The 19,786-nt window shown below is 43.5% G+C and overlaps 1 protein-coding gene and 1 long non-coding RNA gene across 7 annotated transcripts in view; one reads left to right on the top strand and one right to left on the bottom strand.

The window, feature by feature from the left end:
• The window catches only part of zeb2 (zinc finger E-box binding homeobox 2), an 84,092-nt gene that overhangs the window by 21,509 nt on the left and 42,797 nt on the right, over nt 1-19,786 (top strand). Inside the window, exon 1 of one of the 6 annotated variants that reach the window (XM_023964047.1) lies at nt 13,950-14,295. The exons of the other annotated variants lie outside the window; for them this stretch is intronic. Within the exon in view, the coding sequence (XP_023819815.1) occupies nt 14,262-14,295 (34 nt within the window). The 5' untranslated portion in view covers nt 13,950-14,261. Of the gene's footprint in view, nt 1-13,949; nt 14,296-19,786 lie in introns of those variants that run through there. 6 annotated transcript variants of the gene reach the window in all.
• Nucleotides 11,432-19,138, bottom strand: LOC110016062. The gene is made up of 3 exons (XR_002291329.2): nt 19,028-19,138; nt 17,828-17,873; nt 11,432-11,513 (listed from the first exon to the last, which is right to left on the bottom strand). It is a non-coding gene; the product is annotated as an uncharacterized LOC110016062 (long non-coding RNA).

Here is a 19,786-nt window from a genome sequence, read left to right as displayed (position 1 = left end):
AAACGTTTTTCAGAATTTGATGCCTTTTTGCTAGGTGTTAGCAGCAAGTGTTTCATCTTCCTGTTCGATCAGGACAAAGATACGAGTATTGATTCTCGGATCAAACATGCATTACCTTGCGTCCGTCCAGGACCATAACACGGGGGTGCGGGGGGTTTTGTTGGAACACCAGGAATTAGCATCAGAGTGACCCCGAGTGCAAAGAGGGGAGAGCGTTTTTCTGCAGCAACCGAGGGAACAAAGCGAGGTTAGATGGAAAAATAATGCAAGCAGGAGGGGGGAGGGGGAGAAAAAAAAACAAAGTAGTTGACTCGGCGACTCCATCATCTTTACTACCCGGCAGAAGAATTAATATTTAAACATTCTAATAATGTAGCTCGCCTTGCATGCACTTTTAAGCAAAGCAACAATATTTTTCACCTGGGGTAACACAATGATTTTTCTTCCCGCTGTGCACAATTTCCCTTTCTGATGATCTCCTCCAAGCCTCCCACCTCCACCATGCAGCTGGGCGAGGGCCCCCACCACCAACTCCTCCACCACCAAACCCGTCCTGTGATTTCCACCCTATTTCCCCCCCCACAAGAAACAGAAGAAGAAAAAAAAAAGAAAACAAATATTCATGGAGATAAATATTGAAATGAATTATCCCTGGATATGAGCAGAGGCCGCGGCTGCAGGAATGCGCCATGCGCTCCCTCGAGGATCAAGCCGTGATTCATAAAAATCGAACCTGTTTGAAGGAGGAAGTCGGCTTGATGAGAGAACGGAGAAACAGCGGAGGACAAAACTCGTGGTTTCTTTTGTTTTTGTTTCCCGCGTCTGCTGCTGAGCCTCCGTGGCTTTTGCCCTCTTCTCGCTCTGGAAACTTTCTTTTTTGTTGTAGCTGCAGCTATGAGATCATTCGTGCTGCATTTAGCTGACAGGAAATGCAAATGCTATCCCGTTGATTCAGTCTTTGAGGTGTTTGGTCCGAATTTTCAACTGAAGCCATATGATTTAGATGCACAAAATGCAACGAATTAGCAGTTTTGGAAAATGCATTGCGCTTTTATTTTGCAAAACAACAACTTTCGTGTTTTTTTTTCAGCATTGGCCACTTTTCTTGCTAGGTGTTGGCATCGAGGTGTTCTCAAACCTCCCAGTGGCTCTGCATTACCATCTTCCTCTTAGCATCTGTTGCTAACTATAAAAGTGGGCATGGCGGTTTTGTTTGATAATCGAAATTAGCATTGGTCCGATTTTTTGGATGTAGCCAAATTGACATAAAAAAAATGTATCGAAGAAGCAGTTTTGGTCAAATCTTTGGCTTCTTAAGTAGGACCAAAAAATTATGCTTTTTTATCTCTAGAATTTGTCATCTTTTAAGCTAGGTGCTACCATGAAGTGGTTCTCAAACTTCTCTAATCTTCCCCTCGGGTCAGGACATTGACACAAAAAGTGAGATAAATTACGATAGATAGATTACGTTCGTCCCAGATCGCGTTTTTTTCGGAACGTCAAAAATTAGCATTGGTCCGACTTTTGGGATGTAACCAGAAAATTTTGATCTTAGTTTTTTTCCCCCGCAATTTGTCAAGTTTTTTGCTAGGTGATAGCATTGAGTGGTTCCCAATGTTCACCGTGTTTCTGGTTTTCCCCTTCTGTTAGAACAAAGACGCAATAATTGATTCTCAAATGAAAGGTGGATTAGCTTATGTTTTTCCCAGACGAAAGTCAAAAATCAGCTTTAGTCCGATTTTGTGATTTTAAATGCAAAAAATTTGTCCAAAAAGCAGTTGTGGTCAAATGATTGCAGCCAAGATGTACGTTGCACGACATGAGTGAAACGTACGAAGTGCAATATTAGTGATCAAAATAGTGATGACTACATGACTCGCGATACATAAAAAATGTATATACCATATTTTATTTCACTGCAAAAGTCAACATAACTCCAAATGTCTACATAGCGGATGAGCATCTAATGTAAAAGGGCTCCATTTGATTGGTCAGCGACATGAAGGGCTTTATCCGATTGGTTGAATGCATTAAGGGCTCTATTTGATTCGTTTAATACTTTGAGCTGCCCTGAGACTTTTTTTAGCAACATTTGAGGTAACCATTTATCACTTTTTACTGTGTATTTTGCGATACACTTGTCAAGTTGGGATAACAATATATTTGCAATATATTGTCTTAGTGGCGAATCGGTTGGATCCAAGTGAATCCAGTAGGGTTCGGTCATCATGTTTTGGCCTTAAGGCCTTCTGTAAATCAGCAAATGTCTTTTTTACTAGCATGTTTTGACAATTAAACTCGACGTTTGCTTGCTTTAAATGCATATTTCTTTCATGGTTTCACTTTTTTACTCTATTCTTTAGCTCGATCGCAGAAGTCAACCCTTTAAAAATGACCTCCTTAGAGCGTTGTTCATCGCCGTGGCAGGACTCCCATTCCCCAAATTAAGCATCATTCTGTGGTGCAGATGTTCAGGAGCAACACAACCGAACGCCTGCTATTAGCACTAAAGGTGTGGGTAATTGTTGACTCCCGCGGGGTGAATCCAAACTAATGCACTCTGGGAAAATGTGCAAAAAAAAAAACACATAAAAAACCCTTGATTCTCACAGGTTCGTTCCCAGCTGTGCATTTGCGCTCTGTCGAACGCCTCACAGATGCCTACAGGATTTGTAATTGATCATGAAAACGAACTGCCGAGCACGCAGCGCCTAAATTGAACGACATAAATAAGAAGTTGTGTATGAAACACCATGTGTCGCACGCCGACAGAGAAGAGTGCGCCCCTCAGAGATGGGGTCGTGAGCTGATTTCCGACTTCTTATGCAAGGTGTGTCGCTGGGAGGCAGGAGGGGAAGTTGGACGGCGCCTCGGGGCGGAGATGAAAGGTGCAGAGGCACCTTTTTTGTGGGTTAAGACCCGTCTCTTTGATACATGCTGTAATGGAGTGAAATCGGACAAAATCGCCGCTAAACGCTGCAAAGCGGGGTGGAAAGCCTTTCCCACCCTTTTCCTTTCCCACAGGTTGGAGGGGTTTCAGTGGTTGACGACGCGGCAGAAACCCCGCCCCAAACCAAAGGTGGCTTCTTCAGACTTCTAAATAAGAATACGTTGGGAGGGAGGAGTGACAGGGTGAAAGAAAGTTCATCAGGAATTAGAGCGGAAGGGTCGGATTGAATTGTAGATTGGAATTATCTGAGATTGTCTCCCGGAGCCACTTTGTGTTTGCTGGAGTCACAGATGAGGAAGATGAGAGGATGAAGGAGAAGAGGCGGGGACTGAACGCCAGAAACGAGCAACTTTAAAAAAAAAAAAATGAAGTTGCCCTGCATCAAAGGCACCACGGAGGTGTGTGTGACCGTGTGTGTGGTTTCTGTTTAACCCCCCATGGGACCTCCCCCTTTTGTTCCTTCCCCCTCCAGGAGTCACCTTTTTAAACCTTAATTGATTTCCCTAAAAAAAAAAATGGGGTCTGGGCTGCCACTCTGCATTAAAGCCAAAAGAAACGGGCTTCATGTCCCCCTCCCCCGCAGCAGCTTGGGACATTAGAGCAGGACTATTCAGTCTAGACTGGGGGAGTGTCGGGGGAGGGGGAGGGTAAGCACGGTGAAGCTTGGGGCAGATGACTTTCACCTATTAGACTCAATCCTCAGCTAACTCAAGGCCCCGCCGGGGTTAAGTCATTGGTTATTTTGGTCGTGGACGAGGTTTTGGACGTTTCTTCAAGAGACTTGATGCTCGACTCAGCGTTTCAGTTGACTTAAAGCACAATCGTATCAAAGTTATCTTGAACAGTCATCTCAAAGGCAGGTAACAGTTGCAAACTTGTGAGCATCGCTAGCGAAGTTGTAAATACTTTAAGGTAAAAATAATGAAAATTGGTCAGAAAACCAACAGTTTTGCTATCACTTGTTGGCTCTAGTGGATTTTATAGGTCTATTAGGGGATGTGTTAGCCGTTTGACTTTTTGTCAATATTCATCTGCAAGGCAGGTAAAAAAAAAACTTGCGAGGGTTGCTAGCGCAAGCGTGAATACTTTAGGGCAAAAATACTGGGAATGGGTTGGGAAAATGGGACCGTAGACCAACAGTCTGTTACCACTTGTTGGTTCTGCTGGTTTTTATGGGTCTACGAGGGGGATGTCTCAGAGCTTTGACTTTTTGTCAATATTTATCGATGAAGCAGGTAAAACTTGCAAACATGTGAGCATAGCTAGCGTAGTCGCAAATACAGGAAGTCATAAATACTGGACATGGGATGGTAAACCAACACTTTGTTAACACTTATCGGTTTTTGTGGGTCCAAGAGGGGATTTCTGGCTCAACAAGAAGTTCGGGCGTGTCGTAGGGATGCATTGATTCACCTTTCCCGTAATTTCGTTCAGCGATGTATTGTATGGTCAGGTTTGACATCAAGAAATGCAAGATTTCTAGTGTGCAGCTGGTCAGAGAAGCCTCCATGGACCAGGAACTTCTACTTTGAAGCTCCTTGAAGTTCTTTTTGTCATAGACTATGACTTGGACTTACCCAAGGAAGGTAAAACTTGCAAATTGGTGAGTGTCAAACGCCCAGATGCTAATAAAGGAAGTTAAAACTACTGAAAATGTGATGGGAAACCTACAGTTTTGGTACCAGTAGTTGGCGATTATATGACTCTAAGAGGGGATTTCTGAGTCATCAAGAAGCTAGGGTGTGTTGTAGGAATGCAACAGTTCACTTTTCCCACGTTTCAACGGTGTATCGTACGGTTCAGTTTTAAACCTAGAATTGTCAGAAAAGGCTACTTCTACTTTCTTCCACAGTTCTATGCTGTGCAGCTATTTTGGGGTCAAACACATCTGGTCCAAATCAATCAGACTCGGTCCCCTGTGCTGGCGACTCCACGGGTCTCCCACAGCTGTAACAACAGGACAGCCTCGCGTGGGTCAGAACCGATAGGGGACACAAGTCGGGACATTTTTGCTTTTGTGTCTCGGTGGAAACAAACAGTCCGGAAAGAAAAAATAAAAAGGCCAATCGTGACAGGTCTGCCTCCTCTGGCGTGCCAGGCGACTAAAAATACCCACCCCACCGGTTGGTGTTGAAACTGGATCAATGCATCGGCCGCTCCTCTTTGGTCTGGCTTCCACAGAAAGGTTGTGGCTTTTTTACCCCGACGACTCTAAAAAAAATGGAAAAAACCCCAGAAATCTATGGATGTTTTTCTTTTTCTTTTTTATATACTTCGGCGCCCACATTTTATGCACCAAAATATCAGCGCAAACTACCACCTTTGCAGATGGTAAAAATATCTCAGAGAGGCCAGGGATCTGGAGCTGGCTTCACCTCAGAGATGTGACCAGAGGGTTTGGCTGGCTGGCTGGCTGGCTGGCTCTCCGGTTGCTCTTTTTTAGAGGTGTTTAGGACACAAGTGCAGGAGGAGGAGGAAGGAGGAGGAAGGAGGGAGGGGAGCATTCTGCATGACAATACCTACATCTGTCCGCCGTTTTGTTCTTTGTCATATCAGGAGCCGTCTTTGTGGTGGAGCGCTGTCGTGGTAACAGGAGGTTAGGGGTACGGGGGCAGCGTAGGGAGGAGGAGGGGTGTGTGTGGGGGGGGGGGGGGGGACTTGTGACTCCCCAACGCCCCTGTGACACAGCTTTTGTTGTGCTTCCATATTTGATCCTCTTAGCCGTTCGCCATGCCCCCACCCCCTTCAGTGCCCCTCCACTACTGTTAACCCCACACGTTCGCGCGCGCACACACGTCTTTTATTCACCTGTTTGCCTCCTGCATGCCTCAAATGCCTCAACAGAGGAGCCACTTTCGCCGCCGCCACCCCCCCCCCCCCCCTCCAACCCCCCTCGCCTTTTGCAGCTGAGCAGGAAAAGTTTTCTCGCCCTCTTCTCACACTTTCAGGAGGAGCATTCAGGCAGCCGAGCCTCCGGAGAGCCCATTACAGGCCCTTTATTGTTTCGGAGCTGAGGTCATCCTTCTGCTCGCCGCGGTCGAAACAAAGGCCACGGGTTTATTGCAGGCCCAACTGTGTGAAAGGAAACACACTCCGACATTGTTTGAGTCTCACAGATAGCGGGGCGGGCATCCCTCCTCTTTCCTTCTTGTATTTGGTCAACGTTGGGTTGCCAGATATTTATATATATATATTTTTTATTCGTTTTTGCCCGCGAGGATCCCTACAACTGAGGTGTTGAGAGCAACACTTTGCCCGTGTCGGGATGTCGCGCCCGGTTTGCCTGACGCGTTGGAAACAGCAAAGGTGAAGAAGCTCGGGCAAAAGCGACCGTCGGTACTGAAAAAAACAAAAACAAACTAGAGCACCAAATAACGCCTCATCAAACTCCACTGCAGTGGTCACGATGTCAGGTTCCCTTCCCTTTTGTTTTGGACGCGGTGACCTTGATAATTGTGATGGTAATTACAATAAGTGGCCATTATATTTCAAGGTGCAGCGACCTTCATTATCCAAATCAATTTGAGTCACTATCAATTTGATAATACTCCCAATGCGTGGCTGCATGGAAGATGCACACTCGGCACGCCTGTCGTCTGCCATATAATGGAATGCTGTTATTGAGATTGAGCCACCCTCCTCCCTCTCCTCCCCGGCGCCGGCAATCAATATTAACAGCTCGTGAAAATAAATAAATAAATAAATAAAGGACGTAAAAAAGAAAAAAAAAATGACGACAAATAGAAAGAGACGCTTAAACAAAGTGCAGCAAGCAGTAAAACTACTGTAAGTCAGGACCATTTCAGTTTGGTACTGTCAGACTGTCAAGGTCCTGATGACATCACTAACAGTAACCCATAGGCTGGATTATCCTAGTCTTTGAACGGTCAGAATGTTTTAGGTGGTCAAATCTCCCTTTGAAGTGCGTCCGATGATGATATAGATTTATAAAATTGTATTTAGCTTATCGCTAAGTCTTGATTATATCACTATTGCGTAACACTCTCCTATTGACTGGCTTGTCCTGCCTCCTATCGCTTATGAACGGTCAGAACCTCTTGGGTGACAGAATGCAGTCCGGACATCAGGTGGTTCTAATTTCATAAAAAGTATCGTCAAAAAACACAACTTTTAGTCATAAATGTTAACCAAACCCTTGAATGACCTCCCCTTTGAGAGGTGTGTCACCCAAAATTTTATATTATCAGGAGTTCCCTATGTACTAGCACTGATATATCATCAAGTATTTCCTTGGAATGATGGTATTTTTGGTGGAAATTGGTTAAATTGCTCCTTCCGCTAATCAAAACCCTAATGTATTTGGTTGAAATCGATTATGGTTGGGTTATAGATAATGGTTGACTGCTGCTTCTGCAGGTGCTTGATGTCATTGATGTTCACCAAGAAGTAGGAACATTGGGGGTCAACACACAGTTGGCTGGATCAGGTGGTTGTGGGTTTTGATGGATGAAACAAATCTGATCTAGGTGGTAACAGATGGAGTCTTGGGTCTTAAGACTCAGACTTAAGTCGCACCTAAATGCCATGTGCAGAGACTTAACTTGAACAACGTTCAGTTGTTTAGTCTGATTTTATTTTAGAAAATCTCAGCTTAAGACTTAAGACTTGACTCAAGGTTTCAGCTAAAGACTTGAGAGTTGACTTAAAAGATACAGACTTGAGACTTGATCCGAAGTCATGGCTAAAGACTTGAAATTACAGCTAAAGACTTGAGACTTGACTTTATGGATAAAGAAAAGAGTTGGCACATGGTTCCAAATTATAAATAAAGTTAGAGCCAAAGACCTGATACTTTACTTTACAGCTAAAGAACTGATACTTATTTAAAAGTTACAAGTGAAGACCTGGGCCGTGACTTGAAATTATAACTAAAGACTTTAGACTTGACTTGATATTTTAGCTACAGACTTGAGACTTGACTTGTTATTACAGCTAAAGCTAGAGACTTAACTCAAAGTTGTAGCTAAAGACTTGAGACTTGACTTGAAGTTCAATGCAAAGACTTTGTACTTGACTTGGACTTGTAGGAAGAGACTTGCATCTCTAGTGATAACTCGTCTTTATCCACTACTGTCAGGTTTGTCTTTAGTAGCAGAATTTCGTCAGAAACAGAGCGTGTTTCCGCAGCCTGAGCTCCATTCCATCTGTATTCATGTCTTTAACCGCCTTAAAGCCGAAACTTGGCTCGCCATCCACCTCGCTGTTTGTGACCTCGGCGCCCAGGCCCATCTCCGGTCTCAATAGAGTGGTTGCGGATTGGGTCGGACGAGGCTCTTTTATGCTATAGGAAAACTGCACCTGTACTGTGCTGCCGGGGGAAAAAAAACAAAACTGCAAGCTCGGCACTTTTGCCGGCCTAGTCCGCCAGGGATATTTGGAGCTTATTAATAAAAAGACAATTGTTTGGCAGTTCTCTTAAGATATATGCAGCGTCCCCTTCTCCTGTCTGACAAAGCAAACCATAGAATGTTGGCCTGAACGTGTATACCCGCCCACACACACACACACACACACACACACACACCCATGCTGCTGGAACTGATAGCTAGCCGAAGACTTGATTTGTGGGGTACCTGTCGTGATTTACCGTCTTGCGGAGTCATATTTCAGAAAAACGGGGACAAACTGTATTGAACTAACTGCCGATATAACAGATGAGGATTGGAAGTGGAAATGCGGCGCTAGATGTGAGGTCCGTGGCGCACGGGTCAAGAAAAGCGCCATTTTTATTTAGGTGTTTTGGACAAACATTGTAGCCTCGTGACGACACACACACAAACACACAAAAAAAAAACAGCAATTACTTCGGTGACCTCATTGTCATCTGCCGGGAAAAATGTGTAATTAGCTCGTGTTTACAAGCCTGGCACACCTGCAGCTCATCTTTCGCTGTAATGTTTGCCTTCAAGAAGCGCCGTGGCTGCCAGCCACTGTCACCGGCTGTCACCGCTGCGAAGGAGGGAGGGGGGGGTGGGGGTGCGGTAAGAGAAAGACTGAGTGAGGGGTGAAGCGGTAAAAAGAGAACACCACAGTGTGTGCCATTCTTCCAGCAATCTGACTGGCTTAATGCTTCGCATGTGAAGAAATGGGCATTTACATGGGTATACAATGGAGACTACATTACTTACACAGTAGCCTCATTATATCCACGACGCCTACCTTCTGCCCCGCGCCGGTTTACTCACTCCTAGCTCTTATTGTTGGGGTATAATGGCGCCGGGGCATTTCTGAAATTCCCTCATTATTCAGCCTATTAAGGCTGCACCAACTCGATAATCGTGCCGCGCTTCGTGTCAAAGGGGGCGACTGTGCTGATTTGCCACATTTGAAGGCAAGGCGAGGCTCCGAGCGCGGTGCTGTACGTGCACGAAAGCACGCAGGGCGGTGGGATGATGAAATTGCAGCGGCGGCGGTGGTGGGTGGAGGGCAACACTGCCGATTTGGACGCAGGTTCTGGTGGATGCGGTCGCTCTTAGCGGCGTCGTACCTCTCAGGCACCTCGTTGGAGAAGGGCCAACCCATGTTAGGAGTTACAGACACCAAGTTTTGGTTTAAACCTTTACCGCCTGGGATGTTACCGGTGACGCCTAAATAACAAACGCACATCGTAACTCTCCAACCGTTTGCACGATCAACATCAATCACCTCATTCTAAAGCGGAGAAAGCTTTGGGTTGATCACTAGAACAAAGTGTTGCCAAACGGCGCAAGGGCGGTTTTCTCAACCTAACAAATTGCAAGAATTACATTCATTACGTAAACGATTGAAGAGTTACGGTAGTCGAAACAACGTGAACTCTGCAAACAGGAACAGGTCTGAAAAAATATGCAAAGAATTGGAGTTTAACCCTTTAACACCGGAGATGTCACAAACGCTCTTAGACATATTGCAACTCTTCAAACGTACGCACAATTGACGTGAATCACCGGATTCTGACGCAGAGAAAAGCAACTTTTCGTTTCAGCTTTGCACTTAAATTCAACACATTACCAAAGGCCAGGTCACACAGCCACTACGTACAGTTTGTGCATATTGCACGGTTAAAAAATGCTCAACATAGGGTGAATATACGTGAAAACGTGAGAAAGGCTGTAGTCTTTACGTGAAATATTTACAGATGTATCAGGAATGATCCATGTTGAGATCTTGGAAAAAGTACAAATGAAACCACGCAAAGAACACATAAATCAACGTAGGCGTGAATATTGCGCCGCTTGTATGCATTTCATTAATGATTCGTGCGTAAGTTACATAATTTGAAGACTGACATCTTGACAGCGCAGTCTTTTCGTCTCAAAATCGCTTTGGATTGTAAGGCGCACTGCTGCGTTTTGGAGAAAAGCAAAATTAAGGCTTTTAAGTGCAGAAAATAGGCTAAATTCTTTTAGGAAGGTTTGATCGGGATGCCATGACGCCTGGAGCTGGGGCCGTCTCCCGTCTTGCTTCGTGACATCTTGTCATATGGACTGCCAGGGGAAGGGCAGCGGGAAATAAAAAAAAAAAAAAAATCAATTGCCAATTAAATGATACACCTTGCAATGATGACAAGCGGCGTTCGGTAGCGTGGCGAGAGTCGTGAGGAGGCCTATTGACTATTCATAAGCGATTTTTCAGTCCTTGGCTGAGAAGCTCTGCCCCGGAGAGTCGGCGCTGTCACTTTCCCTCACCTCAGAAAGGCGCCGCAATCGACGGCGTAGGACGTGTGCGAGAAATTACCCAGAATTCCGCCCGGGGGGGGTAAGTCGGGTCACATCTGGCGCAGTACGGGTGCCGCCAGGGGGGGAGCAAAAACTCACACGTTTGACAGCAGCAGATACCTTTGTTTTGTTGCTATCGACGTAAAAACCCCTCGCCGTGGAGCGTGACCGACCGCCGCCTGATTCCCTTCAGCCATGTTCTGACAAATGCCATAAGAGCCTCCGTGTGGATACAATCCAAACACGCCGTTATCCGTCTCTTATCGCCTCGGGGGGCGGCTCACCTTATCTAAGGTAAATACAATAAAGCGCTCATTAGGCTCTACTTCACGGCTGCTTGGCGGGAGTGTTTGCTCTGTAACGAGAGCGCAGCAGGTCAACAGAGAGGCTGAAACCAAACACAAACGCTCTCTGCCGCTCCAAAACGTTACCTGAACGGGTCCGACCCTCGTCCGACAATGGGTTGGGCCTCTGAACCCAAGGCGAGAAGTCAGTCTCGGGTCCCTACGAGGTAAAAAGTTGAGTGTTTTAAATGAAGGGAAGCACAGAAGAATCGGTTCGGTCCGAAGCGGCTCGCTCCCGGGAGGATCTTAATTTAATCGGTCTTAAGACCCCAACCTAGGGTCGGGCTTCCTCCCTTTATTTCCAGCTTTCATCAGTTTTAAAAATGGCAACGCATTTATTGTCTGGTGACCTCTTTTATTGGGATACTCGTCGACAAGTGCTCGGCGGAGGCTGGCCCTGAATGGACCTCATCAGCAGAAAAGGCCTGCAGGATTTCTCAGGAAAAACCTCCACGCCGGCGCAGGAGGAGGCTGCCGTCGAAGACGTGAGAAGGATAAGAGCTGTGTGTGAGAGAGAGAAAAAAAACATTTAACCAGGTCACTTTTGCCTTTTAATGAGCCCCAAAGCTCTAAACTCAACTTGTTTTGGGATTCAGTTTAATCCTGAATTTTTAGTTAGAGTTCTCCTTCCAACCTTAACTCCCGTCTTTCTTTTCTTTACTTCCGAAAATCAAAGATAGTCGCGCTTTATCCTGAATTTCAGCTTGACAAGAGTCTTGAAAGATGACAGGAGGAGCGAATCCTGACTGTAGTGTCAGAAGCTTTATCTTCTGAGCAGGTTTCTCTGGATACATTCCCCTGAAACCCATCAAAGATCAGAAACGACGTCTCCTAGCCAACTTTTTTAACCCAACTTAGCTGTTTTTTGCCTTTTCCCCAACTCAAATGTAACTATTAAAAATAAAAATGGTCAAAAAATGTTAAAAACCTAGAGAAATGTTGGATATGGTAGCTATTTTCATGAATAAAAGTGTCTATCATTTCAACTTGCTAGAAAAAAATACTAGGAAAAACCCCAAATAAGGTGCACATATTGACAGGTTTTAAAAGATGTTCATATTTTTTTTTTGTTGCTTTATGCTAAATGTGTTCCTATAGCTCAAATGTAACTTTTTAAATATAAAAAACTTTCAAAAATATTGAAAATATAATTGACATGAGAGCAAATGTACCAGTTTGCTAACGCCTCTCCGCTAGCATACTGGAAAAAGCAAAAATAATTTGATAGTTTCTTTGCTAATACGTTTCTCTAACTCCAATGTAGCATTTAAAAATAAAAACTGTTCAAGAATGTTAAAATCTTACAAAAATGAAGGATGTTGTAGCAAATGTAGTGTATTTTTCATGATAAAGGCTTATTTCGTTCCTAGAGTTACTAGCATGCTAGCAGAGGGATACTAACACGGTAGTAAAAATTAAAAAAAAATATACAGTTTTTCAAAGTAACTCAAGTTAGCATTTTTTGCCTTTTCCTAACGTTGCTTTTAGATTTAAAAGCTGTCAAAAGAACAAAGAAAACTAAAACTAATGAATGTTGGAACAAAACAAATCCAGTTTATTTTTGTCCATATTTGTGGTGTTTTCTAGAGAGCTAGTACCACTCTGCTAGCATGCATTGTTTAAAAAAAGTAACTTAAGTAAATTTCAGGCTCTAATATTGATTTTTTTAAAGTAAAAAAACTGTTGGGACAAAGAGAAAAATCAGAGCTAGCAAAAGAATTAACAGGAAGCGGAAGCAAAATGACCAAACTCTTTCAAAATAAAACAGGAAGTTAAAAAAGACGGCAAATGGGTTGCATAACATCCAATTTGAATCCAAATTAATTTTGCTGGATTGATCTTCATACATATTACTTAAACTTGCTAACAGTTAGCAACCCTACAAAATAAGAGAAACCAATGTACCTTAACCGTAACCCTAGGGAGTTTTTAAGGTGGATAAACATTGCTGGATTCCATGTGAAAGTCCAATTTTCCATGGCTTTTGGGAAAGCGGCACGATATTCCCACTGTCATCACCAGAGCCGATAAAAGCCGGGGACTGGTGTTCACCTCTCTCACAGGCGCCTTTGGGGTCAGCGCGGTGGCGGCCCCTCGATGTCGCTAAGCGCTTTTAATTGAAGTTGCAGTGCCATCATTAACGTTGCTGTCATTATTACAAAGCGAGCGGTTCCGATGATACTCGTGTCCCCAGCTGCCGCTGCAGCCCCCCACCCCCCTCCCCAACACCCGCACATCATTATGCAGTGGCATCTATCAGATACAGGCTTAATTAGGGCTTGTACAGGACATTAAGCAAGGGGAGTAGCCAGGCTCAAATATTTATAAGGTTGAGTATATTTATGATCTGTGTCTTAATCCCTTATTAGACCATTTCAGTTGAGGTTTTCAACAAAGCACAGCTTTGATCCCGCCCCCTTTAAAAAAAAGAATTTTTACCCAGAGTGCTACTCTCATTGCGACTCTGAGAAGGATTCCAAAAGAAGCAAGAAATGACCTTGAACGCCAGATAAAAGTAATCAGTTGAGACGCTTGAACTTTTACCTGTTACAACTCTGATTTTGTTATTTTGTCTAATGCGCTCATATCTGCCGGCGCACGGCGCCGAAATGAGCAAAACATTCACACGCGGCCGAACCTTTCCCCGGGCTTTTATTTTCTCGATTCCTCAGCCTCCTGAGTGTCGCGGGGTTAACTCTTCGCTATTTTTAGTCGGCGGGTGTAGATCTAAGTGGTGGTGAATGGCACTTGTGCCTCCCTAAGTGCTTCCCCCACCAAACCTCCCCGCAATGACTCCTCTCATCTCTATTTTTTGTTGTTGTTGAAGGTGAGGGCCCTTTTTCTTTTTACTCTTTTCATGTAAAACCACGAGGGGGTGTTTGAAAACCGTTATTGCCCCCCTACAGTGTTGGGACGAAATATTAGAGTTAAACCAGGCTTTGCTGTTGATCAGCTTTTATTTTGAAAATCACAGCAACTGATATGAAAGAACAACCCTTTTACATTTAAGGAATTCTGCCGTCCAGAACCAAAGGATACTTTGTTTGAAATGAAGTAACTCAGAATGGAGGGCCAACGTTAGCTTCACTTCCTCTTTCTGCTGACTCTGAAATCGGTTGGGGAAGTGGGAGGATGAAAAGGGTGTAGCAGCATTTCAAGGCAAATCACAGTTTCAACTTATGAAGAGTTTAGGGATTTGGTGTCCTTTAGTGCCTTGGCAGCAAGTCAGGAGGAGGATGGGAGGGATTGATGATTCATACTTCGGTTTTGGCTGATGCCATATGTGAGTCAAATTAATGTTATGTTTATAATTTCCTTTTTTTTGTTTTTGTTTTGTTTTAATGACAGTGCAGCTCAGAGTGGTGCAGAGATATCCTAAAACTGTGTCTAAAAACCCAAAAAATCTTCAAAATATAAGTTTCCGCATTTTTGCGATAGTTTTGTAATTGTAACATATCGTAGATTTAATAGTTTAATGCGAAAATTTCAGAAATATGAAAACCATGCAGTTTGTAGGAAATCTCTTACCGAATAAGTAACGTTTACATTTCTTTCTGGTCGTTTGTGACGACGATTAGGAACAAAAATTCGCACATAATGCGACGTTGGCAAAGCAGGAATCACTCTCACCTGAATTTTGTATTTTATCGTGTTCTTGCAAATTCTCTTTCATTTCTGACAGATAATCATACGTCTGGGTTACATTTATCGAAAATCTTTTCCTAAAAAAATAATTGGTTGTGCGTGATGAAATAAAATAAATGCGATAGTATTTCACCAAATTTTACAAAAGTTGTTAGCTAGTTAGTTACATAATTTCAGATTCACCTATTGTTTTTTTTACAATTTGCTTGATTTTGACTTAAATTACAACCGTTGGCGATCAGGAATCACTTCGGCCTTATTTTTACATTTCTAATTGCATTTTTCCAAAAGTTGTTAGCTGTTTCGTGGATTATCGTAAATTTTCCAAAGATGAAACGGCACAAACAGTTCGTCCCGCATTTGTCCGAAATCCGTTGCATAAAAAGCAATGTTTGCATTTATAATTGGTCATTTGTAACGACATTTAGCAACAAAAGTTGGTAAAAGATGCAAGACTGATTCAGAAAGTTTTTTAAAAGTTGCTAGCTGATTAGTCATTTTGACTGAAATTACACCTAAAGGTGAAGCAGTATTCACTCCCGCCTTACTTTAACATTAATATCGTGATTTTGCCAAATGTTTTCAAATGTCATCGATCATCATAAACATAGATTGTTAATTGTGAAAAATTTCCAACAAATACTGTCTGACATTTGTTGGAAATCTGTTATATAAAAAAGTAATGTTTGTTTTTCGAATTACTTATTTGTAATGACAATTAGCAACAAAACATTGTTAATATGCGAGTGATTTACATTTTTTCAAAAGTTGCTAGCTGATTAGTCGTGTTGACATAAATAACAACCAACAGTGAAGCAGGAGTCACTTCTGCCTTATGTTTACATTATTAACATCATTTTGCGAAAGAAAATTGTAAAAAACGTGAAAATTCCCACATCTGAAAATCACGCAATTTGTATAACATCTGTTGAAAATCTGTTATGTAAAAAGTAACGTTTGTATTTCTATTTGGTTGTTTGTGATGACAGGTAGCAAAAAAGGTCGTACAAGAAGTGATAGTTACTCGTCAGGTTTTCCGAAAGTTGCTAGCTAGTTTGCCATGTTGCTTCACAATTTAGTCTGTTTTTTTTTTTTTCTTTGACGTTATGATCCTTGTTTACTTCAAAAACGAAACAGGAATCACTTCCACCTTACTTTAACTTTTTTATCGCATTTTTGCAATTTTTTTTCACAATATTACAAAAACCGATTGTCGTAAATGTTGGTCTTCAAGTGCGAAAAGAAAACTATATAACTATGCTATAACTATGCTTTTTTTCGGAAGAAACATTTGGCGAAGCAGGAAGTAGCCATATCCCATTCCCCCCTGAGTTTGACACAGAACAAAGTCAAGTTTCAACGTTTTTGTTTATCAACAACTTTTGTTTCACATTTATTAAGTGAACCCTTCACAGACTTTTCTCCTCCTCCTTGTGTTGAACCGCCCACTCCTCTCTGACTTCAATTTATTTAAACCGAAATCTGGCTGCAGGTCCTTCCGAGAGTGTCCAGCTGTTGCGCTGACCTGCCGCCCCGGCACCGGAGTGCACAGCCCACGGCCGGCGCTGTGGGAGGAGCCCAGCTGCTCCGCCACCCTCGCATAGGAGCGCCGGAGCGAGCGTTCGCGCGCGTGATCACGCCGAGCCTCTTGGCCAGGTAGTTGGTGGTGGGGCCTCGCTTTTATCGATTTTTCGTTGCTTCCCTGACAAACCTCCTCCTCTCTTGTTCGCGCGAACAGCGTCGGAAACCGCCAGCGCTGTGTGGCCCGGGAAACCTTTTGCCTCTTTCAACTCCTCTCTCTGCGCTCTCCCAGCGGAGAGAAGTGCATTATTATGCATTTTCGCTTTATTTCACTGCATCAATTTGAAGTGAATCGACGGTTCTGCGGGGACCTGTACCTGAAAATTTCCCTCACTGGATGCTTTTCACAATGAAAGACACTTTAAATGTCATGCAAGCTTTAGCTTTCCTCTTTAATACCTCCTTTTTTTTTCAAAATATAAAGAAATAAGGTCAGTTTGGGCTTCTCTCGGCGTCTTTCATATCTCTTCACTTCAGGAAACCCACCAAGGTGTCCGTTCGCGCACCGTTCCAGCCCTTCAACCTGTCAGACACACTTTTGTGATGCCAAATCCCTCTATTCATGTAACTGCTCTTCTCTACAAATATATTTCCCCCGCCTTTTTTTTTTTCTTCTATTCTTTTTTATCAAGGACAAACCTCAGCTCTGTGGAAAAAACAGGCCGGGGAGATCTCCAGGGCCTGTCATTTTACATTTACATTTTAGCCACTTAGCTGACGCTCTCATCCAGGGTGACTTCCAAAGTGTTGTGATGCAAAAAAAAAAAAACAGGACGTTTTGATCTACTTTCTCTATTTTGGGGGGGGTTCTGACATAATTTTACAAACCAGATTTCATATTTGAAAGCAGAACACCTTTTTTTTTATTAATCTTTTATGAGACCGTTTGGAAATAAAAATGGAGCCGTTTGACTTCGCCCTCCACCTGGTTGTTTGAATAATTCAGGAAGCGGAGCCGGCCGCCGCTACCGCTCTCGCGGGTTGTAAAGGCCTGAAAATTGCTTCATCATGGCCCAGACGGACGAACGCATGCATTATTGAGTCAAATCTGAGGGGGGGGGGACACAAAAAAAAAACGGATTGACTGAGCTAGACTGCGTGGCCCCTCCCCCCTCCGATTCCAAACAGGAAGTGGCTCCAGGAAGCCAAAATCGCATAGACCTCTTTGGAGAAGTAAACAGCTATTACCCCGTCTTATATCAGTCCGTCTAACCAAGCAAGTCACCCACTCACTCGCTCCAGTTGTCATATACAGTCAAAGGCTCCAACATGGGAGGTTCCATATTGGGCAAAGATGGTGATTTTCCAACATTGCGTTGTCTGTATCGTAAAAAAAAAGGCGCCTTAATTGACTACGTTTCGTTGGATCTAGAAGGAAAGCATTGTCTAAAAGGGACGTCAACCTTAATTGTTCCAGTTGTCATGTACAGTATATGGTTCCAACATGGGCCATCAGTATCGCGAAAAAAAATGGTGATAATCCAACTTTGTAGAATTTATGTTGCAAAAGAAAAAAAAGACAACTAAATGAACCTAATTTTGACGGATCCGGTTTTTAAGCCATTTTCTAAGTGTGACATCATACTCACTTGGTCCAGCTGTCAAGTACAGTCAATGGCCCCAACATGGCAGCATCTGTATTTTAAAAGAAAATGGTGATGGTCCAACATTGTGGCCTCTGAATCATGAAAAAAATGTTGACGTAATTGGCTAAATTTTATTTTTCTATGGGTAACGCCACCCTCACTCAGGCTAGTTGTCATAGACAGTCAATGGCTTCTACATGGCGGTGTCCATATCCCCAACAACAGAGTAGACAAAATGTTGTTTGAACCGGAAGGAAGTAATTTTCTATGGGTGACATCACACTCGCCCTCTCCAGTTTTTAGATACAGTCAATGGTTCCACATTCTACACGGACAACATTTCGTTGGAGCAGATCACACACACACTCATTTGGTCCAGTCAGTTGGTTCCAACATTGTGGCGTCAATATTGCGAAAAAAAGGGCAACATAGACAATTTATTTTTACTGGAGCTGTAGGTAAGCCAGTTTCAACGGTGGACGTGACGCTCAATCAGAACGGTCCTCCAATACCAAGGGGGCCCAAATCCAGGCCTCCTGCTGGTTTTCCAGAAACCCTGCCTGATCTGCTGCTGATCACCTGGATCAGGTGTGTTTAGCCAATAGGGAGCTTTGGTGGCAGGTTGGTTTGGAAAACATGTGGGACACCGTCCCTCGAGGTCTGGATTTGGGGACCCCTGTCCTATACAGTAAACGACACCAACATGGCGACGTCCGTACTGCGAAAAACTGCGACAGAGTTGACTAAAGTTTGTTGGAGTTGGTAGAAAGCCATTTTCACTCGTCACACTTGGTCCAATTGTCACACACAGTCAATGGCTCCAACGTGGTCTGTACTGCGGGGGGAAAAAACATTGTGACTTTTATATTGCGAGAAAAGTGGATTGACTTTTCCCTTGTGCTATCTTAGATGACCCCACCATTACGTTGACGTGTTCTCCCTACCATGACAAAGGTGGATAAAGGTGGAAAGATTTCATGTAATCCATGGACACCAGTGAAGATCACAAATCATTAAAGAAAAAAGGTTCAGAGCACTGTCTAGTGGGTCTAGATGACCCAACTCCCAATACTAAAGTGCCTAGGATAGCACAAGGGTTACGTTTGAAGTTCTTTTTTGTGGTTACGTCACACTGGCTCACTCCAGTCGCCTTTCCCTTGGTACTTCCTGTCCAGCCTATGACTGATGAGCTTCACTTCTTACCTGTTTGGCTTCAAGGCGTATTTTATCGGACGCGTGCACACTTCTCAATTTTTTCTGCCCCAATCAGCATTTTCATTTCACTCCTAACAGGGCCTCCCCGTCTTGTTGTCGTCCGCCGTTCAACTTCACCAGAGATAAAATGTCAGCGTTTTGTCTTTTGAAAACACACACAAGCACACGCACATGTATTTATATTTATGTGTATTTTCGCACAAATGCGCTCTTCCTGACAACAGAGCGACAACATCCGATGGGCCGACTGTACGGCGTCCTTATCTGCAGCGAGCAGCCTTAACGTCTACGCTGTCCATACGCCGGCGTCACTCATCTCCTCTCAGGTCAGAAGCATTCGTGTAAAAAAAAAAAAAAAAAAAAAAAAAAGGCTGAATCGGCGCTAATTTAGCATCCCTAATCAAATAGGATGGTGTCTTTTTGGAATAAATAGCCTAATTCGCTCAATGTCAGAGGTCCTTTTCCACACTGGCAATAGTGTCTCCCTCTTTTTTTTTGCCTTTTTAATTTGCAGCTCATGTATGCTATGAATATCCCCACACTGTGCATAATGTAATTAAAGCATGACCAATGCTATGTGGGCAGGCGTCCCAGAGCCGGTCGGTTTGCAAACTCGAGAAAAAGGAAAAAACCTGAAGAGCTGCCACCGCTGCGGGTTTGAGCTGTAAAACACAGGGAAAAGAACCGAAAACCCTCAGGATCTGGGAGTTTTTCACTTTTGACCCCCTACGAAACTAAAGCAACGCG

Source organism: Oryzias latipes, chromosome 2 (assembly GCF_002234675.1).
Source record: "Oryzias latipes chromosome 2, ASM223467v1".
Taxonomy (NCBI): domain Eukaryota; kingdom Metazoa; phylum Chordata; class Actinopteri; order Beloniformes; family Adrianichthyidae; genus Oryzias; species Oryzias latipes.
This window is presented reverse-complemented; position numbering and strand designations above follow the sequence as displayed.